At 40.7% G+C, this 25,593-nt stretch overlaps 1 protein-coding gene across 1 annotated transcript in view; it reads left to right on the top strand.

The window, feature by feature from the left end:
• The window catches only part of Sntb2 (syntrophin beta 2), a 63,067-nt gene that overhangs the window by 20,659 nt on the left and 16,815 nt on the right, over positions 1-25,593 (top strand). Inside the window, exons 2-3 of the mRNA XM_090357370.1 lie at positions 17,323-17,536; positions 23,856-24,066. Coding sequence (XP_090213496.1) covers positions 17,323-17,536; positions 23,856-24,066 — 425 coding nt within the window. The remainder of the gene's footprint in view (positions 1-17,322; positions 17,537-23,855; positions 24,067-25,593) is intronic.

The raw sequence follows: 25,593 nt of genomic DNA, 5'->3' as shown, positions 1-25,593 counted from the left end.
AAACCTGAAGTGGTGCTGTGGCTTAAGGGGTAGAGCTCTAGCCTTGAGAAAGCTTGAACTCAGGGCCTGAGCATTGTCTTTGGGCTTTCTCAAGGCTAAAGCTCTACTACTTGAGCCACAGCACCAATTCCGGCTTTTTCTATGTATATGGTACCGAGAAATCGAACCTGGGTCTTTGTTCATGCTAGGCAAGCACTCTACCACTAGGCTAAACTCCTGGCCCCCATTTTAGATTTCTCTTGGCCTCTGATTCTGGATAGAGGGTGGATTGCCTTAATTTGTGTGTTCATTCAGACAAAGGGAGATGAATTTTAATAGTAGTTTGAGTAAAATATGAGAAGAAAGCAAAACAACAGAAAATTTCTGAAGACTTTTTATTATTATCTTATTATTATTATTATTATTTTGCCAGTCCTGGGCTTGAGCTCAGGGCCTGAGCACTGTCCTTGGACTTTCTCAAGGCTAGAGCTCTACCACTGGAGCCTCAACACCACTTCTGGCTTTTTTCTATGCCTGTGGTACCGAGGAATCGAACCCGGGTCTTCATGCATGCTAGGCAAGCACTTTAACCATTAGGCAAAACTCTCAGTCCCTGTCTTTATTATTATTAAGTAGTTGTGCAAAGAAGTTTCAATTCCTCAAGTCAGGTTATGCATACAGCGCATCCTGATCTATGTCTTCCATTCTTCCCCACCCCCCATGTCTACCCTCAAATTATTTTTTGATATACCCAATATGGTCAGCTCTTCTCTTATTCTTTCTACTAGTGGGAATGGTAGAGTTACTACTCCTGTGGAATTCTGTATCTTACATGTATTTGATTTCCCTACTATTCTACTTGCCTTTTCCCAATAACTCCTCCTCACTGATAGCTATACAGCTGTCCTGGACCTGGGTAGGCATGGGTTGGGAGGTCCAATCAAGGCAAGAGCTAGGGAATCAATGGCCTATTATATTATAGTCCTGGAGAAGGGGAAAAAAAGTCCAGAATTCATAAGTCATCAAAGTAAGATGATCAGAACAGGCCAAGGTTGTCTAGCTTCTATGGTAAGAAAATGCACCAGAGCAAGATGGAAGCAACCCGATCTCTGCCAGTAGTTGTGGTATGTTGTAGAAATAGCACTGGCTTTGAGCCAGACAGACCTACAGATTCTATGTGAGGTAAGGAACATAACACAATCTTTAGTTTCTTACTTAAGCAAGCAGAAAGGTTGCATAAATGTTTTATACAAAATTCTTAGCATATAATAGGTATTCAAAATGTTCATTCCTTTTTCTTTTTATATTTCATACCTGGATGGAAAAATCACTTCAGAATGTCAGTCTGCAGGTCTGGAGGAACTGGTTCTAGCTAGCACAGGAACAATTCTGTACAGCAACACAAGCTAGTCGGACCCCGATTCATCTCTCTGATGAAAACCTAGTATTTAGGTTAGCTCATCTGTGGCCTGTGATTTCAGTGGTTACTTGATGATGTCCTGCTACACCTTGTCCTTTCCACTTCCACTGCTGCTTCTGACCAGCACAGCAGATTTAACCCTGACTCGGCAAGCTTCTTTACAATCACTTATTGTTTAAATTAGGTTCTCTGTCCCTGTCCCTCTTCTCTTCGGTAGGCAGGCTTTCTCATTCTTCTTATTCTTCCAGACTTCCATGTCAAGACTTACAGAGAGGGCTGGGAAGGTGGCTTAGTGGTAGAGTGCTTGCCTAGCATGCATGAAGCCCTGGGTTCAATTCCTCAGTACCGCATAAACAGAAAAATCCAGAAGTGATGCCATGGTTCAGAGCGCTAGCTTTGAGCAAAAGAATCTCATGGACAGGCCGGGAGTTTGGCCTGTCGGTAAGAGTGCTTGCCTAGCATGCATGAAGACCCGGGTTCAAGACCTCAGTACCATATACATAGAAAAAGCCGGAAATGGTGTTATGGCTTAAGTGGTAGAGCTCTAGCCTTGAGAAAGTCCAAGGACAGTGTTCAGACCCTGAGTTTAGTCCTCAGGACTGGCAAGAAAAAAAAAAAGAATCTTATGGACAGGCCCTGAGTTCAAACCCCAGGACTGGCAAAAGAAAAAAAAAAAGTCAGAGATAGCAGGAGCAACGTCTAGCCTGTTGGTTACATGGCTTTTTTTTTTTTTAAACAAGTACATCTTCCTACCTTTATGCATTTACAGTGAAATTGGTATGATGGTTACTATTCAAACTAAGTAGAGGTCATGAATTTTATGCATTGGTAGAATTTCTAAAATTAGTATTAACTTTTAGATGTCTGTCTCTTTCTAATTTAAAACTGTTTCCAAATCTCTTTCCTTCTCCTTTTAAACTGTAGTGGGAGTCCACTATTGATTGAGAATACTTAATACTACTGTCTTACAAGCAAGAGACCAGTTAGGTCTCAACTTTGGTTCAAGTATGGAAGTTGCTCAGCTGCAGCTGCTTCCATTGGTCACTAGGGACACCACTGTTATCCACCACATCCAGCAGATCTGTCCATAGAGAGAAGTTCATGTGAGTTTCTAAGTCAGACTTTCCCATAGCTCTTTACGTGGAGCACCTCAGGCCTTTCCTAGCATGGATTTAAAACTCACAGATTCTTCTTAGGGACAAAGAGTCAGTATGCTCTGTGAAGAGAAAGGACCTTGAGTTAATTCACACAATCTAAGTGAACAGCTATGGATTTAAATTTGATGAAACCTAAAACATTGAAAAACATTCGGTCTTAAATTGAAGTAAGATATTTTCGGATGACCTGCCAACATATGGAAATTTGCAACCTTGGCCCCTTTTTGTAATCCATCCCAATTAAATGGTCTGTGGCCTAGGCAAGTATTTTTCCATTTTCTAGTTTACCACAGTTGTCTTGGCACCATGTTACCTTTCTTCTTCTTTTTTTTTTTTTTTTTTGTGGGTCATGGGACTTGAACTCAGCCTAGGCACTGTCCCTGATTTCTTCAGCTCCAGGCTCCTGCCTGAGCCAAGCCCCACTTCCATTTTCTAGAGGTTAAGTGGAGATAAGAGTCTCAGGTCCTTTTGTTCCCTAGGCTGGCTTTGAACCTTGACCCTCAGATCTCAGCCTCCTGAGTAGCTAGGATTACAGGCATGGGCCACCGCGCCCGGCTTACCATGTTACCTTTCTATTTTAATTCAAATTGCAAGTTTGACTGTCGGAATGAATGTATTGTGGAAGTAAAAAAAAAAAATGGAAGTTATCTCAAGAAATTCAGTGATGCTACCGCTTTGTACTTCACATGAGATTGTATTATTTGTTTTACTTGGATTAAGGCTAGGGCCAAATTTGAGATACCTCTACGTGTAGTTTAGGAATGCATGGAAAGAACTTGTACTTGTTCCTGCTTGAGGCAAGAACCCTTTAGCACATCTTATGTCAGTATCTGAACAAGCATGTGATGTGTTGGATGCCTAAGTGAGATGTATGCCTTGTTCGTTCTTTTCTTCCTTCCTTTCTTCCTTCCTTCCCTCCTTCCTTTCTTTCTTTCTTCCTTCCTTCCTTCCTTCCTTCCTTCCTTCCTTCCTTCCTTCCTTTCTTTCGCCAGTAATGGGGCTTGAACTCAGGGACTCAGCACTGTCCTTGGACTTTCTCAAGGCTAGAGCTCTACCATTTGAGCCACAGCACCATTTCCTGCTTTTTCTATATATATGGTACTGAGGAATCAAACCCTGGTCTTTGTGCATGCTAGGCAAGCACGCTACCACTAGGCCAAACTCCTGGCCCCGCCTTGTTCTTTCTTTAAATTATTTAAAAATATACATTTTGGCCTGGCACTGGTGGCTCACACTTGTAATCCTTGAGATTCAGATGCTGTGATCTGAATATTGATTTATAATTCATTGAATATAGATTTATAATTCATATGTGTGTGCTACAGCAGTGAAGCTTTTTCTTTTCCTAGAATAATCTATAAGAGGAAGAGTTAACTTGCATGAAGATAAATATTATCTCAGAATAATCATTCTTACTAATTATAGGACACTACTGATTGGCTGTCATTTTCAAATGCAAACTTCTACATATTCATAGTTTCTACAGAACCAGGTGTGGTGGTGCATAAGTTCAAGACCAGTCTTGGTCACATAGTAAATTTGAGACCAGCCTGGGCTACATAGCAAGACCTTTTCTTTCTTGCTCTCTTTACATGCACATGCACACACACACACACACACACACACACACACACACACACACACACACACACACACACACACACACACCAAAGCTAGCTTAATTTTTCCCCCCTGTACTATTTTTATAGGTAGTGAGGCTTGAATTCAGGAACTGGGGCACTGTCCCCAAGCTCTTTTTGCTTAAGGCTAGTGCTCTACCACTTTGAGCCACAGCCTCACTTCCCGTTTTCTAATGATCAATTCAAGATAAGAGTCACGTTGTTTAGTGCCTGGGCAGGCTTTGAACCATGATCCTTAGATCTCAGCCTGCTAAATAGTTAGGATTACAGGTGTGAACCACCATGCCTGGCTGTAACTGGCACACAATTTTAAAAAAACTTTTTTTTTTCATTTATCATTCCTCTCTAAGAATCTTTTGGAGATCATTTCTATGTAGCCTAGATTGGCTTTGAATTCTCAGGTTTCCTGCTTCAGCCTTCCAAATACTGAAATTATGAGTGTGTACCACCACATGTGGGCTAAATTACATTTTTTAAATATTGGTTATATGTGCCAAGCACAGGACTTGTTGACAAAATGGCTAAAATATCCACAATGGCATGTGCAGAGCATCTAAATGCTTCATTTGAATTTTTAATTGCCACAACAGTTTGATATCTAATCTGTGCTCTGAAAATTGGAGAAATTGAAGATTTGAACATTAGATAACTTGATAAAGCTCACTGAGCTCATCAGAAACTAGCCTTATCAGATCCTAGAATTCCTTAGTCATGGCCTAGGTAAGAATGAACCTAAAGAACATGAACACATCTTTGTCTTTTCTTGAACAGACGTAATTCTGCCAATTTGGTCAGAAAATCCCTAATAAAGACCTGGCCGTTACTAAATGGCAGTTCCTTTGTTCAATTAAAAATAAAAAAAGATATGGAAACTTGGATGGCAATCTTACTCCCCAGTGGCGACTATGACTGGCTGCTCAGGATGGAGTGGCTGCTAACCCCTGGAACACAGCTATTGTGCCGGGTTAATAATGTGTTTCCGTCTATAGTTTATCACTTGAGGTGCTGATCTAAAACAAACCATCCGGTTTATCCAGCATGTGCAGGACATATCCACTTAGCAGAAAAAAACAAACAAAAAACCCAGAAACCTACAGACAAGGATTTCCTTGTGATCCAACTGCTAGAATACTTTTTTTTTTTTTTTTTTTTTTTGCCAGTCCTGGGCTTGGGTCAGGGCTTGAGCACTGTCCTTGGACTTTCTCAAGGCTAGCACTCTACCACTTGAGCCTCAGCACCACTTCCAGCTTTTTGCTATGTATGTGGTACCGAGGAATCGAACCCAGGTCTTCGTGCATGCTAGGCAAGCACTCTACCACTAGGCCAAACTCCCCGGGCCCGCTAGAATACTTTTTAAAGGAAAACCATTTCATTAGAAGTAGGACTGTGGCTCAAGGGTAGGGCAGTATCTTTGAGCTGAAGAGCTCAGAGATAGTGCCCAGGCCCAGAGTTCAAGTTCCATGACAGACCAAAAAGAAAAAGAAAAAAAAAAATAAGAAAACCATTTCATTAAATAATTATATACATATTCTTCAGGTATTTAATTTGATTTGCTGTTACATTCAGTTATTTATAACAAGTTTTTTTTTATAGCTCTATAACATTTATTATGTCTTGCCTTATAATTTCTTTTTTTTTTTTTGCCAGTCCAGGGCCTTGAACTCAGGGCCTGAGCACTGTCCTTGGACTTTCTCAAGGCTAGAGCTCTACCACTTGAGCCTCAGCACCACTTCCGGCTTTTTTCTATGTATGTGGTACTGAGGAATCGAACCCGGGTCTCCATGCATGCTAGGCAAGCACTTTAATCACTAGGCCAAACTCCCGGCCCTTGCCTTATAATTTCTACTTCATTGGTTATCCTATTTGAGGAGAATATGTCCTTTTTTGTCTCTCAACTAAACATACTTGAGGACAAAATTTCCTTATCAAGCAATTTATATATTTTCCATGTGTTGTAAATAGGAGATCTTTGTGGTTGAGAACGGGTGAACATTGTGTTTTGGGTTTTTTTTCAGGGTAGGATTATTTGTTTTTTCAGGCAGAATTTTTGCTATTTAGTCTAGGCTAGCCTTGATCTCACAAACATTCAGTGTTAACCTCTTAAGTTTAAGAGTAGAAGCTTTTTTGTTTTCTTTTCTGCGAGATCTGGTGGTGCAGCATGTAATCCCGGCATTGAGTGGGTTATTGGTGCCGGTGGGTTGCAAGTTCAAGTCCATCATGGACCACATAGGGACACCCTGTTTGAGAAAATAAGAACAAAACCATAAAAATCTGTTTATGCCATGAACAGCTAAAAGCTTGTGCATTAGATTTGTGAACTGAGAACTTCTTTTTTTGATTAAAAAGAATGTTAGCCATGTGCAGTGGCTCATGTCTCTGTAAGTCTAGCTACTCAGGAGGCTGAGGATTAAGGTTCAAAGCCAGCCCAGGCACAAAATCCAAGAGACTCATCTCCAATTAACCACCAGAAAACTGGAAGTGGCGCTGTGGCTCAAGGGGTAGGTGGTAGCCTTGCTTTGAAGAGCTCAGGAACAATACCCAGGCGCAGAGTTCCAGTCCTATGACTAACAGGGAAAAAAAAAATGAATGTTGTGGCTGGGAATGTGGCTTAGTGGTAGGGTGCTTTCGTAGTATGCATGAAGCCCTGGGTTTGATTCCTCAGTACCACATACACAGAAAGAGCCAGAAGTAGTGCTGTGGCTCAAGTAGTAGAATAGTAGCCTTGTGCAAAAGAAGCTTAGGGACAGGGCCCAGGCCCTTAGTTCAAGCTCAGAACACACATACACACACACACACACACACACACACACACACACACACACAATCCAAGATGTTCAAAACAAAGATGTTCAAAACATTTTTTCTTAATTGACCAGTTTTCACATTCTATTGCACTTTGAAGAAACAACCAAACAAAAACACTTCTTAGCCAGGCACTGGTGACTTACTAAACCTGCAATTCTAGCTACTTAGGAGGCTAAGATCTGAGGATCTTGGTTTGAAGCCAGCCTAGGCAAGAGAGTCTATGGACTCTTATCTCCAATTAATCACAGAAAAATCTGGAAGTGCTGCTGTAGCTTAGGTGGTAAAGTGCTAGTCTTGAGCAAAAGGAGCCTAGGGACTACACCCAAGCCTAAAATGGGATTGGAAAAAGAAAAAGAAAAACACTTCTTAAATTCATTTAAGGAATGTTTACTTTATAACTGTCCTGTAACTGCTTGACTATATGAAACTAATAGTTTAAAAAGCCCCAAGAAAAAATTATACCATCTCAAATTATGTCAATCTAGCTTATTTTTTGTGTATAAATATAAAATTGTGAAAGCTAATATTCTTGTATTAGTATAATAGATAACCATGTTAAAATTCAGTTTAGACCAAAACAATATCTTGTTTCCCCAGTTTGCATTATAGAAGGATATAATTTTTAAATTCTGAAATTCTGATTACTGATTCAGAGCTAACTTACTTGAGATTTATTTGGACTTAACTCCACAGTGACTCAGAGGTTTGGAAGAAAACCTAAATTCTCTTTGTCAGGCCAGTAGCAATTTGAAATCTTCAGAAAGGATATTTTTCCTACTTTTATTGGTTTAGACAGGACTTTGATTGAAATGGAAAATGAAGGATGGATAAAAACGGAATTGAAAATCCCAGAACCTGCATAAGTAACAGTTACTTGTCTGAAACCTCAAGATGTTGAAATCACATTTCAGAAGCATACATACAGCTTCTGAGAACATGCTTGCTTTCCTGTATTTTCTCTCCCAGATGCCTGGCAAGAAGAAAGGAACTGTGTTCACAGCTAAATGATAAGGCAATAATGGCAAGTGAGGTAGGACTCTGAAAATGGTAGTTCAGCAAGACACATGATTCAAATCGTGTGAGGTCATGGTGACTGTCTGTCACTTCTCACAGTTGTATCACAAATCACAACTCTTGGTTCTTCAGGAAAAAACAGAGGTGGAGGGAGAGATTTCCTGCTTTTAAGGAGAAAAAAATAAAATTGTGAATTTGTTGAGATAGGAGATCAATATTGAATGGCACATGTATGTAATTTTACCTATTAAATAGCAATGACTGTTATGCAAGGTTATTTCTTTTCAGCCAGTCCTGGGGCTTGAACTCAGAGTCTGAACACTGTCTTTAAGCTTTCCTCAAGGCTAGCTAGCACTCTACCACTTGAGCCACAGCACCACTTCCACTTTTCTATTTATGTAGTATCGAGGAGTCGAACCCTGGTCCTTGTGCATGCTAGGCAAGCACAAGCACTAGGCCAAACTCCCAGCTCTGCAAGGTTATTTCTTATTGGCAAGTGTATTGCCCTTGATAGACGCGTTAGAGGAATAGATACAGTCCTTTTGGGAAGCATGTTGGCAATATTTAACCATGAATCTTAAATACTTCTTAACTGAGTCATTTCTCTTCTCAAAAAAATATGTTCCGAGTATGGTGCCGTGGCTCGCACCTCACACCTGCCATCATAGATCTCAGGAGGCTGAGATCTGAGGATTGCCCTTCAAAGCCAGCCCACGCAGGAAAGTCTGTGGAACTTTTTTTTTCCCCCAGTGCCTGACCACGGTCCTTGAGCTTTCTCAAGGCTAGAGGTCTGCCACTTGATCCACAGCACCACTTCCACCTTTTTCTATGTATGTGGTATCGAGGAATCAAACCTGGGTCTTCGTGCATGCTAAGCGTGCACACTACCACTGGGCCAAACTCCCAGCCCCAAGTCTATGAAACTCTTATCTCCAATTAACCACCAAAAAAGTGGTGCTGTGGCTCAAGTGGTAGAACACCTAGCCTTGAACTAAAGAGCTCAGGGACAACGCCCAGGCACAGAGTTCAAGCCCCACAACCCATCAAAAACAAAACAACAACAACAAAAATCCCCAAAAACCCACTTGATAAAATAGTCCTGAGTTGTATCTTTCTTACCTAAATGTTTGCTGAAATAACTGCTTTTCTAAACACTGGACTTCTCTCAATAGCCTCTACCAAAAAAAAAAAAAAAAGGTAGGAGGAGGTGGGGGCTTTGAACTGGGATCCTCAGATTTCAGTCTCCTGAGTAGCTAGGATTACATACATGAGCCACCAGAACCTGGCTTATATTTCTTACTGTTTTATCCTTACTAGAGCTGAATAAATTGCTACTGTTTTACATTAAGGTTAATAAAAAAAAAAGTAGAATGTGAGATGTGCTATGGGTATGACTGAGGCACTTGGAGACAAAGAAGGGAATGGGTGAATAAAAAGAGCTAGAAAAGGTTGTTCAATCTACTGAAGTAGCCTGTGTTGGGCTAGAAATTCTCTATAGGGTTTTCTGTGCAGACAGTGTAAGTTATGAGATGTTATAGGGAGGAGGGAAGGGTAGAAGAAATGAAGTTACACTGAAAACTTGGGAATTCATTATTTCTAATTTTTATCTGTCATGGCAGTTGTACCCGAGGCTTTAACTCAGGGACTTGTGCTTGCTAGGCAGGCACTCTACCACTTGAGCCATTGTCCCAGTGCTTTTTTATTCTTAATTTTTCAGTGTAATCTTGACTTTTTGCCAGGGACCAGCCTCAGATCATGATTCTGCTACTTCTGCCTCTCAGTAACTATGATCACTAGCATGCAACACCACCTCTGGCTTGCTTATTGATATGGGGTTTTGCCAACACTTCCTATGCTGGCCTTGAGCTAGAGTCCGCCCAGTCTCTGCTTCCCTAGTGGCTGGGGTCATCTGCACGCATCACTGCACTCAAGCTTGGACTTCCTTCTTCAGGAAATAGGAAAATCTTTGAACTACGGAATAGCCTGATATGAGTTAAGATTCAGGACAATCTACCTGGCAACTTACATAAAGGAATGCAAGGTACTTAGCATAAGCAAATTCATAGAGATAGAAAGATTCCAAGGACTAGGAAAAAAAAAAGGAACATGAAATCATTGTTTAATGAACATTGAGTTTCAGTTTAGGAAAATGAAAAAGGTCTGAAGACGGTAGAAGTTTATGCCACTGAACAGGACATGCTTTTAAAAGGTTAAACTGAGGTTGGGCATGATGGTCCATGCTTGTAATACCAGCTACTCAGGAAACAGAGACAAAAAGGACTGTGAGTTGGAGGCCAGCCTGGGCAAAGTTAGGGAAATCTATCACAAAAACACTACCCCTTGATGTGGTACTTGCCTAAGAATTGCAAGACCCTGGATTCTGTCCCTGTTGCCACAAACTCACATATCCTCCCCCCCCCCAAAAAAAAGAGGTTAGTATAGTAACTTTAGTATTGTGTATATTTTGCCACAATGAGAGGCAGGGGCAGCAATCAAGCATTCTAATAGGATGCTCTATACTAGATTATATCACAGTCTTAGTGCTGGAAGGGAATGGTCTGGCACTTGATTACACATGTGACTCACAGTCTTTAGAGAAGCAATTTCTCATACCTTGAATGAATGTGAGAGTAAACCACCCAGGTTTCTGTACTTATACCACTACCCAGATTAGGTCCTGGGCAGCTATAGAGATGCTAATGCTAATCTTAATAACTGAAGCAGCAAGCACAGACTGGTAGGATTAAGGATAATGAAGATTAATTCACATTTGGATATGTTGAAAGAATCAGGACAGCACCCAGTAGAAGGAATTGGGGCCAACAAGAGATAATGGTTCTAGATATCTAGATAGATGTAAAGATCTAGCATTCAAATTTGCCAGGCAGGAGAGGCTAAAATGAGAAAAAAAATGCTAAAATCAGAGCCTTGGGGGAACAAATATGTCCTAGAGATAGGAAGAGATTGTTTCTGAATGGCAAAGAGAAAGTGGCATCAAGTCAAGGTTAGTCAGGTCAAGGCAGAGCTTTTCTGCTTTGGGTAAACCTGTTATTTATTTTGTATTTCTCTGGACACATCTCTTGTCAGTTTCCTAAATGTCTCCATCCCCTCCCCCTTTCCCCTTCTATTTCACCCCTTCCTTCCTCTCCCTTCCTGTAGTAAGAAGTATCTTTTTCCTCATCTGTGTTCACATACTTGGTGACTGTTCTAAAGTTTTTCATTTGCCTCCTAGTTCCAGTCTTCTTCCTCTACTGTTCTCTGTCCCAGAAGCTATCTTACAGGCTTTAGCAGGTTTCCTTGCCCCTTGGATTTTGGTAGGTTGGACCAATGAAGAACCCAACAGAATCATTGGGGGAAGAGGAGGAGAATGAGGTTGAAATATCTCCTTGGCTCTTAACCCATCTCAGTTTATCTAAATATCTCTGCTCCTCAAGTCAGTCTCTATAAGGCTTTTGTTTTCTGAGTCTGCTAGTACCTTCCTCCTCTTGAACTTTCAAACCAGGATGTGGAAACAACACCTTTGTTCATAGTTCTGAGCTACCACAATTTTTCCTTTACGGTTTCCCTGCTCTTTGCCCTCACCTTTATAGATTGGCCCTTTAGTAAGTCCTGTACCATCTGTTCTCTACTGGGACCTAATCTGAGACAGTGATCTGATCGAATTTCATGGTTTTAAACATCAACTCTATGCTAGTAGCACCCAAATTGCTGTCTCCGGGCCAGACCCATTTCCTGGACTACAGAGTCATGTGTCTAGCTGCTTGCCAGACTTGATTGTCTAATGTGTGTCTCAAGTTCCTGATCTTTCTCCCTAAACCTGTCAGAGGCAACTCTACCCTTCCTATTGCAAGGACAAAGTCTTAAATTCCTCCTTAACTCCTCTCTGGCTGTTAGGATATCTAAGTAGTTCTCCTGGCAATAGCAGTTCTTTTAACACCCCACTCCAAGTATTTTGGTGCAGGTGCCATTATCTCCCCTCCAAAACCTGCCACCTGATCTTCCTGCCTGTCCTCATCCTTCTATACTTTTCAACACACAGTCATTCCTCTGATGAGCACCTACCAATGGCTTCTCATTTCAGACCCTGTGATCTACTACCACCTCCATCACTTTTGTGAGCCCACCTTCTACCCTGTCCTCTTTGCTTACTGTGTGCTTCTGTCACACTAGCTTTCCTACTACTTTAACCTTGTGTCTTGCTGGTGGGAATGCCACCTCCTTTAAGTCTGCTCAAAAGACTTCCTGATTAGGGCAAAGGGTGTGATAGAATGCTCACCTACTATGCACAAAGCCCTGGGTTTGATTCCTCACTACCACATACACAGAAAAAAAGCTGGAAGTGGCACTGTGGCTCCAGTGGCAGAGTGCTAGTCTTGAGCAAAAAGTGTTCAAAGACTGTGCCCAGGCCCTGAATTCAAGTCCCAGGACTAGTGCAAAAAAAGTCTTGATTATTCGTATGCCAACCATGATATTTACTGTTACAAACTGATTTGCTTTGCAGAATTCCTAATCCGTCTTCCATTGTTGCAGTGGTTTTTTTCCCTATAACTTAACATCTAATATATCATTTTATTTTTGTAATTATCATACAGTAAATGGACTTTTTCCCCCTTCATGTATACAGTTCTCTAAACTTTATACATGTATAAATGCTTGTATCAGTTCCATAATTGGATGCAGGACAGTTTCCAACATTTTTAAAAAACTGTCACACTGGGGACCAGGAGTTGGGCCTAGTGGTAGCGTGCTTGCCTAGCATGCATGAAGACCCGGGTTCGATTCCTCGGTACCACATACATAGAAAAAAGCTGGAAATGGTGCTGAGGCTCAAGTGGTAGAGCTCTAGCCTTGAGAAAGTCCAAGGACAGTGCTCAGGCCCTGAGTTCAAGGCCCTGGACTGGCAAAAAAAAAAAAAATTGTCACACTATCCCTTGATAATCATAGATCCTACATACACCTGGTCTATTTTATCTTTTCATTGCTAGAAATGAAACTAGCATTTCTCAGCCTGATACATTTGAAACCCAGACACATTGGTGAGTGTGTTAATTCATTCCTTTATTTTTTATTTACTTAATGTTTTTTGTCAGTCATGGGACTTGAACTCTGGGCCTGACCACTGTCCCTGAGCTCTTCAGCTCAAGGCTAGTACTCTGTCACTTGAGCCACAGTGCCACTTCCAGTTTTCTGGTGCTTAATTGGAGATAAGAGTCTCATGGAGTTTTGTGCCTAAGGCTGACTTTGAACCAACAAAATTTTTTTTAATCTTAGCTTCCAGAGTAGCTAGGATTACAGGTGTGAGCCACTGGTGCCCAGCTAATATTTATGTTTTTGCTTTTATTTCTCCAGAATATCATTACTTCTTAATTATAGAGTTTTTTTTGTTCTTCATGTATTCTAAGTGCTTAAAATAGTTCAGTGTACATGGTAAGTGTGCAGTAAATTAGTAAATGTGCTATTTAACTGTAAATTGAATAGCTAAAGGCCAAATGTGATATAGTATGCACGTGGAATGTCAGGTACATGACAGTAAACCTGTGGTGAAAAAGCATGCCTGTAGCCCCATTCTCATTGGAGGCATAGATTAGAGGATGGGATGCAAGATCTGTCCTGGGCAAAATAGATGAAATTCTATCTGAAAAGTAATGTAAAGCAAAAAGGCTGGAGATTTGGCTCAAGTGGTAGAACACTTAGCTAGCAAGTGCAAATCGTGGGGTCAACCCCACCAATAATAATAATAATAATAATAAATGAAAAAATAGGCTTGGGGGGTGGTACATGCCTGTAATCCTAGCACTTGAGAAGCTAAAGCGGGACTCCAAGTTCAAGGCCAGGCTGAGTTACTTTGGAAAACTTTGTCTTAACAGCCATAACAAATAATGAAATTAGAGGAACGAACATTTTCAAAGTTCAAATTTCAACATTCAAAGGTTTCAAATTCCAAAAAGGCCAGAAGACTTGAGCTAAAAGTCACCTACAAATTGAGGCAAAGCAGTTCCTACTGTTTTTGGTGAGCAACTGTCAGACTCCTGGTTTCGAGGAGGAGTTTGTGATGAATCTCTTGGGAGAATACTCTAGCAGTGATATCAGCATAATGTGTTCCTATGAATGTAAAGTCACATCTTCCACCCTTAGATAACCTAGAAACAAACCTGCTTGTGAACATGGGCAGAGTAATAGCACCTCACATTTCATGTCCCACCTAATTTCACTAAAACTCATTAAAAAGTACACCAGAAGGGCTAAAAAGGTATTAAGAGATGAAGAAAGCAATGCTTGTATGAGAGTGGTTTTTACAAGATAAAATGATGAGTTCGCTCAAATATGTGTATTTACAGTCATAGGCTCTATGTGTACTAGAAAGATTTTAGTGCTTTTAAAAGTTATTTAAGTAGGACTGGGAATGTGACTTAGTGGTAGAGTGTTTGTCTAGTATGCATGAAGCCCTGAGTTCGATTCCTCAGTACCACACGAATAGAAAAAGCCAAAAGTAGCCCTGTTGCTCAAGTGATAGAGCTCCAGCCTTGAGCATAGAGAGGCTCAGGGACAGAGACCAGGCCCTGAGTTCAAGGCCCAGGCTCAGAAAAAAAAAAAGAAAGAAAGAAAGAAAGAAAGAAAGAAAGAAAGAAAGAAAGAAAGAAAGAAAGAGAGAGAGAGAGAAAGAAAGAAAAGAAAGAAAGAAAGAAAGAAAGAAAGAAAGAAAGAAAGAAAGAAAGAAAGAAAGAAAATGAACTATACAACTTGTGGGTGGGAATGGGAGGGGAGACAGGGAGAGAGCTTCAGTATCTAGACATTTAAAACAGTTAACATAGCTGTTTAATTATTTTGAGGATAATCTTTAACTATGAGTGGGAGTGGGGAAGGGGTGTGTGGGGGGGGGGAGAATGAAATGTGCATTCTGAGTTGTACCAAAAGCAGCATGGGTTGTAATGGCACTGGTTATCCAGCCAGGTGTTCAGGTTAAGGCCCCACCGCAGCTCTAGAGGTCCTAGTGCAATGCTAAAGCAGATTCCCACATCTCATGGAATTAGAAACAGATGTCAGTGTACAATATTTTAGCCATTTAGCTAACGAGATGGCAATACAGGCTGTATTACCATCAACTCAGGTACAGCTTGCTGCTCTTTTAATAAGGTGATTCTCAAGGGGCACGCTCACGCGCGTGTGCGTGTGTTTGTGTGTGTGTGTTATCAGATCAGAGATGCTTCTTCTGAGTAGATCATTAGATTTCTTTTTCAGATTACTCTAATTTCAAGAGTACTTACTTAGAATGCCTTTATTTTCCCCACTTGGTATATAATTGGTATAGTTCTTCAAATGTTCAAAAAGCACGTCTTTGCCATTGGCAGTGACTGAAAGCCTTAAGAATGTCTGCCAAGTTCTTGTTATCTAATCCTCTTGAAAGCACAGACCTATGCTGTGTATTGAAAAGCCTGAGTCAGCCAGTGGCTCAAGGGATATGCTGACTGTTCCCCCATTCATTCTTCTAGGGGGAAAATAATCTTCTTGGTGACCTGAGGCAACTGGCTTTTGCTTTCTCCACCTAGAATCATGCATAACTGTACAGAAAACACATGCACACGAGCAAGTAATATACTATTTAAATGCTAGCATTAGAATGATCTTGTTTAATAATGTATAAGAAAATAGCTTCACCTCTTCTATTGATTAGTGTTAAGGTTTAATGGCTCATATTTGATTCTTAGCTATTCTGGAGGCAGAGATCAAGGGTATACGAGACCAATCTGGACAAAAAGCTGATAAGATTCCCTTCCTTACCCCCATATCAACTAATAAGAAGCTGCATGTGGTAGTATACATCTGTCATCCAAGCTGTGCCAGAAGTGTAAATAGAAAGATTCCACTTTAAGTTTTTAGTTCCTATGATGTTACTCTAGTGACCTATCACATTGGAATTTGAAACGTAGGTAAAATACATATATAGCCCATGTTGATGTTGAGAGAGAATGATGACTAATTCACCTACATTCAGATATTTTAAATTTTAAAATTTTTTGATTATGTAAGATTTTAATATTTACTTTTGTTTTGTTTTGTTTTGGTAGGTCATGGGGCCTAGGCGCTATCCCTGAACTCTTCAGCTCAAGCTACCACCCTACCCCTGGGCCTGGGCTTTGTCCCTGAGCTCTTCAGCTCTAGGTCACCCTACTCTTGAGTCAAGCCCCACTTCCCATTTTTTAGAGGTTACTTGGAGATTAGAGTCTCAAGTCCTTTTGTGCCTGGGCTGGCTTTGAACCTTGATCCTCAGATCTCAGCCTCCTGACTAGGTAGGATTACACTTCTGGAACTTTTTCTCTGTATGTGGTACCGAGGAATTGAACCTGGGTCTTCATGCATGCTAGTCAAGCACTCTACCACTAGGCCAAACTCCCAGCCCAGTTTATTTTTTTTTATATACAAGAATATTCTGCCTCAACATAATATGCCAGTCATGACTGAAGTAAAAGAAGTGGTTTTTTTTTTTTGTTTTTGTTTTTTTTTTTGCCAGTCCTGGGCTTGAGCTCAGGGCCTGAGCACTGTCCTTGGACTTTCTCAAGGCTAGAGCTCTACCACTTGAGCCTCAGCACCACTTCCGGCTTTTTTCTATGTATGTGGTACCGAGGAATCGAACCCGGGTCTTCATGCATGCTAGGCAAACACTTTAACCACTAGGCCAAACTCCCGGCCCAAAAGAAGTGTTTTTATGACTACTAAAATTGAACAGAGAAAATAGTTTCCTATCTTTTGATCCCTGTATTTTAATGTGAAGTTTCTTTGATGTCAATAGAATATTTTGAAATGGCAAAGCTATGAGTTTATTTTTAGGTTATGATTTTCAGAATGTAATGATGTTTACATAGAGCCCCTCTACCAGATTGAGCATTCCTTCAGAGTAGGATCCACACTCTATGTGCCCTTCTCACATCAGTGGCTAGCTTAATACCTGGTAGATAGTGACTGAATATTGAGTTGAACCAAATTAAACCATATTTAGTATGAATAAAAGCAAGAAAGAAATAATACATCTTATAGATATCTGAAATGTTCTTGTGTGAAAAGAGATTGTTCTATATAGCTATTAAACCAACAGGTGGAAGCACTAAGATGTTCCTAATTGCTAAGAATTGTCTAAAGCTACAGGGTGTTGTCTCAGGAAGCACTGAAATCTATCTCAAGATTCATGGCTCTTGAACTCTCTTTTCCTTTTTTACTTTATTGTAAATACTACTTGTATGTGGCTAATATAGTTTTCATTTTTTTATGAGAAACTAAAATACTGACTTTCTTCTCTTGTTTTTGTTCATAGTCAAGTTCATCCGAGAAGTAACACCATATATCAAGAAGCCTTCGTTAGTATCAGACCTGCCGTGGGAAGGTGTGGCTCCCCAGTCACCGAACTTTAGTGGCAGTGAGGACTCTGGTTCTCCAAAACACCAGAACAGCACCAAGGACAGGAAAGTCATCCCTCTCAGAATGTGCTTTGCTGCTAGAAATCTGAGCATGCCAGATCTGGAAAACAGGTGAGCTGTACCTAACAAGAACATCATATTCTGAACTTCCCAAACTAAAGGACTTACACATTATCACACAGCTGCCTATCAACTCAGTTATGCAGAAGAAATTTAACATTAATTTTGCAAGGGGCATGCTACATCATTTCACGTGTGTGTGTGCGTGTGTGTGTGTGTGTGTGTGTTTGTTTATGAAAAATTTGGACAGACACACAATGTATTGTAAATTGGTGGTAATACCTGCGGAGTAAAATGGGAATAGAGAGTAGTGTAGAGAGGGCTGAGTGCCACCATCAGACAGGCCACCTTCTCAAAGAAAGGTTCTGAGCTACTAAGGAGACCAGATCTTAGGGTCGAGGTTTGAAGCTAGCCTTATCAGATAGTACTAAAAAACTCTTTTCACCAATTAAGTAGCCAAGAACCAGGCTTGGGGGCATGGCTCACGTGGTAGAATGCCAGCCATAAGCAAAAAAACTGAGTGAGAGTAAGAAGCCCTGAGTTCAGGGCCGGGAGACTGGCCTAGTGGTAAGAGTGCTTGTCTAGCATGCATGAAGACCCAGGTTCGATTCCTCGGCACCACATACATAGAAAAAGGCTGGAAGTGGTGCTGTGGCTCACGTGCTAGAGCTCTGGCCTTGAGAAAAGTCCAAGGACAGTGCTCAGGCCCCACAACTTGCCAAAAAAAAAAAAAAGCCCTGAGTTCAATCCCCAGTACCAACTACTAGATGAGGGAAACTCCACCAGTCTTCCAATCTCCCAAAATGACCTTGCTATTTTATATTCTTATCGTCAATGTCTAAAAGTTTCTTTTGCTTCACGTTCTCACTAACGTTGTTATCAGTGTTTTTAATGTTAACCATTCTGGTGGGTCAGGCAGAATGTCTTGTGGCTTACCCTCTATTTATGTAGGGCACTATTGTTACTATTATTTCTGTTACTACTTTAGTACTTTGCTTTGCTTCCATTATGAAGATCTGGAAGAAAAAAACAAAGTACTGTCAGGAGGAGTAAGTAATGGGAAAGAAAGTTTACTTTCTCCCTCCCTCTCCCTAATCAAGTCTCACAGCCTCACTAAATACTTACGATAATTATTAAGTGTTTCATTGTGGAACTCAAAAACTAAATAAATAATGATGAAGTAAAGGGAGCAAACATAAACCCATTCCTTAGCAAACAATATCTGGGCAGTGTAAAATTAGCTAGAACATTTTTTTTTTTGTTTTGGTGGGTCATGGGGCTTGAACTCTGCCTGGGTCCCTGAGCTCTTCAGCTCAAGGCTACAGCCCTACCCTTGAGCCAAGCCCCACTTCCCGTTTTCTAGAGACGATAAGAGTCTCAGGTCCTTTTGTGCCCTGGCTGGCCTTGAACCTTGATCCTCAGATCTCAGTCTCCTGAGTAGCTTGGATTACTAGTGTACACCTGTTCTTAAAGGCTGCTTTTGGAAAACGTTAAGTCTGTGTCCTTTGCACTGGTTCACACTGTCTCAGTCCATCTTCACACTGGGTATTCTCCATGTAAGTTTGGCTTTAAAACATATAAAATCACATGATTATTGCTAATTGAACATAAGTTATGTCTAAGATTTTTTTTTCTTTTTTCTTTTTTTTTGCCAGTCCTGGGCTTGAGCTCAGGGCCTGAGCACTGTCCTTGGACTTTCTCAAGGCTAGAGCTCTACCACTTGAGCCTCAGCACCACTTCCGGTTTTTTTCTATGTATGTGGTACCAAGGAATCGAACCCGGGTCTTCATGCATGCTAGGCAAGCACTTTAACCACTAGGCCAAACTCTCGGCCCCATGTCTAAGATTTTTTTTGGCTGGGGGGAGCGGGGGTGTGTGTCATGGGACTTGAACTCTGGGCCTGGGCGGTGTCCCTAAGCTCTTCATCTTCAGCTCAAGGTTACTGCCCTACCCCTTGAGCTACATACAGCACCACTTCCTGACTTACCAAGCAGAAAAAATAATGTAGGCTGGACTTACAGAATCCTGTGTTTCTGCATAGCTAAACATTGATTCAATTTGTCTGATTCTCAGGAAAGTTTCAGTGGTTTGACTAGAGGCCAGTACTGTCTACATTGTAGCTGTCTCCTCTTCTGTTCTATGAGCCATTCAATTACTGGCAAATGCCTCCATACTGTTATTAGTAAAATTTTCATTTGAATTTTTCTTTTTTTTTCAGTTGGTCATGGGACTTGAACTCTAGGCTTGGGTGTTGTCCCCAAGCTCTTCAGCTCAAAGCTACAGCCCTACCCCTTGAGCCACAGCGCCACTTCCGGTTTTTTGGTGGTTAATTGGAGATAAGTCTCAGGGACTTTAGTGCGTGGGCTGGCTTTGAACCTCAATCCACACTCTCAGCCTCCTGAGTAGCTAGGATTACATGCGTGAACCACCCCGCCCAGACTGAAATTTTCTTTTTGGGTACTGGTCCTGGGGCTTAAACTCAGGGTCTGGGTGTTGTTCCTAAAATGTGTGTGTGTGTGTGACAGAGAGAGACAGACAGAGAGACAGAGAAAGAGATGGGGGCAGGGGAGTTGTAGGACTTGAACTCAGTGCTGGGCCCTGTCTTTAAGCTTTTTTGTTCAATGCTAGTGCTCTACCACCGTTCTTCTTCCAGTTTTTGAGTAGTTAATTGGAGATAAGAGTCACACAGGGACTTTCCTGCCCAAACTGGCTTTGAATGGAGATCCTCAGATTTCAGCCTCCTGAGTAACTGAGATTATAGAAGTGAGCCTGGATGAATTTTTTTTTCATATATTTTTATTATAATTAATAGAAGGGTTACATTATATTCACCAGATAGAAGGTGCATTAATTCACATACATTGATACCCTTTCTCATGTCTTGGTCCCCATTTCCCTCCCCCACCCCCACCCCTCAAATTTTTTCTTTTAAACAATAGGCTTTAAATTTTTTGCCTGTCCTGGGGCTTAAATTTAGGGCCTGGGCACTGTCCTTTTGCTTCTTTTGTTCTTTTGTTCACTCTACTACTTAAGCCACAGTGCCTTTTCTGTTTATGTGGTACTGAGGAATTGAACTCAGGGCTTCATGCATACTAGGCAAGCACTCTACCACTAAGCCAAATTTCCAGCCCCAATAATAGACTTTAAACATGACTTTCTTTATCCCCTCTGCCAGTTTTGAGAGTTTTTATCTATGAAGAGATTCACATAGATGCTAGACTCAATCCTTCTTAGAGTTTCTTTTGATTAAACTTTCTATTTTTGCAAGATATTGTACTTTCTCTTTTCATAAAAAAGTTAGTGATCCTGTCCTGTAAAATAACCAACTGCCTGTTTTCCTTCTTTTATGCCCTAAATTGTCCAGTATCCTTTTGTGCTTAATCAGCTGCAAATTATAATGTTTATTTTCTGTTCTTCCAGTTAGTAATAACTGTGATCTTTGACACTAAGGTTTCCAGAATTTACACTCTTGTCAAAGGAGCCATGTCTGAGACATTGTCCCTGGAGCTATACAAAATGTAAAGACTTTTTTTTTTCCTCTAGAAAGTGAACATTTTATACTTGAAGGAAGAACTGAGTTCTATCTTTAGTGCTAAGTAGGTCAGTAGGAGGAATGAAGGAAATTCCTTGTCATAGCTTTGCCAATGAACATTTTGAATGTTTTTAAAGGATTTTATGCTGACACTAGTGCCAAAGTAACTAGGTGAAAAAAAAAAGTCTTCCTAGAAAATATTCAGCCTGGGCTGGGAGTGTAGCATAGTGGTAGAGTGCCCGCCTAGCATGCTTGAAGCCCTGGGTTCAATTACTCTATACCACATACATAGAAAAGGCCAGAAAATGGTGTTGTGGCTCAAGTGGCAGAGCTCTAGTCTTGAGCCAAAAGTGTCCAAGGACAGTGTCCAGTCCTGAGTTCGAGGCCCAGGACTGGCAAAAAAACAAAAAGAAAGAAAATATTCAGCCTGGCTGGAGCATGGCCTATTGGGTGGTTGCCTAGCATGCATGAAGCTCTGGGTTTGATTGCTCAGTGCCATATACACAGAAAAAGCAGGAAGTGATGCTGTGGCTCAAGTGGTAGAGTGGTAGTCTTGAGGAAAACCCAAGGATGGGTCTCAGCCCATGAGTCCAACTCCCAGGACTAGAAAAAGAAAGAAAGAAAGAGAAAGAAAGAAAGAAAGAAAGAAAGAAAGAAAGAAAGAAAGAAAGAAAGAAAGAAAGAAAGAAAGGATGGATATGTTCAGCCTGATAATATGTTACCACTATGATAATATATGGTACCATTTGAGCACAGCTTCGCCTCCAGCTTTTTGGTGGCTAACTAGAAATTAGAGTCACAGACTTTCTTCCCAGGCTGGCTTGAGTAGCTGGGATTACAGGTGTGAGCCATCAGCACCTGACTCCCATGTTTATTATAGTCCTATTCACAATAAACAAGTTATGGGTCAGGTGTGGAGACCCACAGCTATAATCCTCGCTACTCACACGGTAAACAGGAAAATCACAATCTAAAGCCAGTTGGATTGGATCCCTTGCAGACAATAAACCAGATATAGTGATTCCAGCTACATGGGAGGTTTAGGTAAAAGAACCATGTCCTGAGACCCTACATGAAAAATAACTAAAAATAATGACAGGAAAGGACTGAGTATGGCTCAAGTGATAGAATGCCTACATAGCAAGAGGGATGCCCTGATTTGAAACCCGAACACTACCAAAATTAAATGAATGAATTAATGAAGAATTACCAAGTTATGGATTTAACTTCAATGGTTAAAAAAAACATACATATATATATATATATATATATATATATATATATATATATATATATATATATATAGGCCAGGAGTGTGACCTAGTGGTAGAGTGCTTGCTGAGTATGCATGATTCCTCGATACCCCATATACAGAAAGAGCCAGAAGTGATGCTATGGCTCAAGGACAAATGCCCAGGCTTTGGGGTCAAGCCCCAGAGCTGTAAAAAAAGACAACTTAGACTTTTTGCAACTGAAAAGAGTTTTGAAACATAGTAAAACTATAAATGGAAAAAAAATAGGGCAAAGAAGAGGGAGTCACGCTTCAGAGCAAAAATATTGATGTACATGTGAGGTGCTTGTGAGGCTAGTAAGCAGCATTTCAAAGCAGTACAGACTATCTTCAGAGCTCTCAGCCAGGCATGGCGTCCTCATGCCTGTAATCCTATCTGCTCAGGAGACTGAGATCTGAGGATTGAGGTTCAAAAATAGCCCGGGCATTAAAGACTGTGAGACTGCTATCTCCAATTAAGTGGCACTGTTGCTCCAGGGGTAGGTCAGTAACCTTGAGCTGAAGAACTCAGGGACAATGCCCAGGTAGGTCCAGGGGTAAGGTAGTAATGGTAGCCTTGAGCTGAGGGGTTCAGGGGCAGTGCCCAGGCCCAGAGTTCAAGATCCATGACTGACCAAAAAAGAAGAAGAGGAAGAAGAAGAAGAAGAAGAAGAAGAAGAAGAAGAAGAAGAAGAAGAAGAAGAAGAAGAAGAAGAAGAAGAGAAAGAAAGAAAGAAAGAAAGAAAGAAAGAAAGAAAGAAAGAAAGAAAGAAAGAAAATAGAGCCCTCTCCTTGGTGACTTAACACTTTGTCAATTTGTGACCTGCTAGGGGAGACATTCATAATAGTTTTTTCTTTTTTGCCATTTTCCAAAATAAATGCGTTCTCTGTGTATACTAGTCACTTATTTAACTTATTAAGTACTTTATCCAAAACACATAAAAGAAATTGCTTTATAAGAAATCTGTTCATGTACATTTTTTAAAAAAAAATTAGCTCATTTATTAAGGTTACCTGTGAAATATAGGTTGTTCATTGACTAAATAGCACAATAATAGTGTTGACAATCTCCTAACCACTGGTTGATTTAATTATACCAGGTTACCATACACTAAAACATAATTCCAGATTTTCATAGGCGTACTATTCTTCTGTGAATTTTTTATTTCATGTAAATTTTAGTTCATTATTTATTAGCATATTTGAATAACTTAAACTAGAATTATCTAAAAATATCAATTCCACTTTTGACTCAAGATGGTCAGCAAATATGCTTTACATTTCTTGATAGGGAAATGAAGGCAAAATGATGCGTTCTGTAGAACATAATGTAGATAGATACCTTATCATCTCCTTTCATTAAAATAGTACAACTGATCCAGCAGTTAGGCTTGCTGATGATTATTTTTCCAGGTGTGGTTTTCTCTGGAATTAGACTCTAGGGAATTGAGAGAAAGTGCCTCTTGAGGAATGCAAAATTAAATTAGATTTGCAATTGTGTGTGTTAAACTCTGGTAGGTGTGATCATTTCTGACCTAGCTCCCTTTTTTCTTTTCTTTTCCACACAGATTGATAGAGCTTCATTCTCCTGACAGCAGGAACACGTTGATCCTCCGCTGCAAGGATACAGCCACTGCACACTCCTGGTTCGTAGCTATCCACACCAACATAATGGCTCTCCTCCCACAGGTGTTGGCAGAACTTAATGCCATGCTTGGTGCTACCAGTACAGCGGGAGGCAGCAAAGAAGTCAAGCACATTGCCTGGCTGGCAGAACAGGTAGGCCGGCAGGCAGGGCAGCTAGAGTTCACTGAACCCTCTTCAGAAGTAGAATGGTTTCCCCACTGCATTTATCTATCTGGTCTCTATTTAGAAAGTGTGTGTGTGTGTGTGTGTGTGTGTGTGTGTGTGTGTGTGTGTGTGTGTGTGTGTGTGTGTGTACGTATACAGACATATGTACAGTTTTCATTTGGCTTTGATCTTCATTAAACTTCCTTCATCTCTGAATGCTAGTTCACTCATGTGTATCCCAGTAGGTAAGAAGTAGACTAAATCATTGGCTTCTCAAAACAAAGAAACTGGATCAAAGGGTAATTGTTCTATGCTTGGAGAGATGTTAGGAGACTTTTATTTTAACATATTCACATGGTTCAGAAGTCAAAGATGAAAAAAAATTGCTCATTTTTTTTGTCCCATTTACTAATTCCCATCCAAGATAGGGTAATTACTTTTCCTTCCTTTCTTCCTTTCTTTTTTTGTCATGGTGCTTGAACTCAGGGCCTAAGCACTATCCCTGAGGTTTTTATCTCAAGGCTAGCACTCTACCACTTTCAGCCATTGCACCATTTCTGGTTTTCTGGTGGTTAATTGGAGATAAGATTATCACAGACTTTCCTAGGCTAGCTTTGAATTATGATGCTCAGAACTCAGCCTCCTCTGTAGCTAGGATTATAGGCGTGAGCCACCAGCACTTGGCTACTTTTATTTCTTTCTAGTGAAACCTTTCATATTTTTTTATGTGAGTAAAAGAAGAGATGAGCAGATATTTTCTTTCTTTCTTTTTTTTTTTTTTTTTTTTGTGGGTCATTGAGCTTGAACTCTGGGCCTGAATGCTGTCCCTGAGCTCTTCAGCTCAAGGCTACCACCACCCTACCCCTAGGCCTGGGCGATGTCCCTGAGCTCTTGGCTACTTCCCTATCCTTGAGCCAAGCCCCACTTCCTGTTTTCTAGAGGTGAATTGGAGATAAGAGTCTCAGGTCCTTTTGTTCCCTAGGCTGGCTTTGAACCTTGATCCTCAGATCTCAGCCTCCTGAGTAGCTAGGATTACAGGCGTGACCTACCATGGTCTTCCGTCCGGCTTCTCTTTTTTCTTTGATAGAAAAGATAACTTGATTTATAAGACTTTATATTTTATTTATTTATTTATTTATTTATTTTTGTGCCAGTATTAGGACATGAACTTAGGGCCTTGTACTCTTGTATGGCTTTCTTGCCTGTAGTTGGCACTCTATTACTTGACCCATGCACTCAGTCAAGCATTTTGTGCTGCTTAATGGAGATGGAGCCTCACAAACTTTTTTGTCTGGGCTGGCTTCAAATTGTGACTCTCCAAATCTTAGACAGAATACCTAGAATTATAGTCATGAGCCACCAGTACCCTACTTTTTTCTTCTTCAATTAGTGTGTCTCGGCTGAGTGTGGTAGCTTACATCTATAAGCCTAGCTGCTTACAGGGCTGAGATTTAGAGAATCATAGCTTGAGGACAGCCAAGGAAAAAGTTTGCAAGACTCAACCTCAAAAAAAAA

This window comes from Megascapheus bottae, chromosome 24 (genome assembly GCF_031878675.1).
Source record: "Megascapheus bottae isolate mThoBot1 chromosome 24, mThoBot2.hap1, whole genome shotgun sequence".
Taxonomy (NCBI): Eukaryota; Metazoa; Chordata; class Mammalia; order Rodentia; family Geomyidae; genus Megascapheus; species Megascapheus bottae.
Note: the sequence above shows the minus strand (reverse complement) of the source record. Positions and strands in the feature narration are given on the sequence as shown.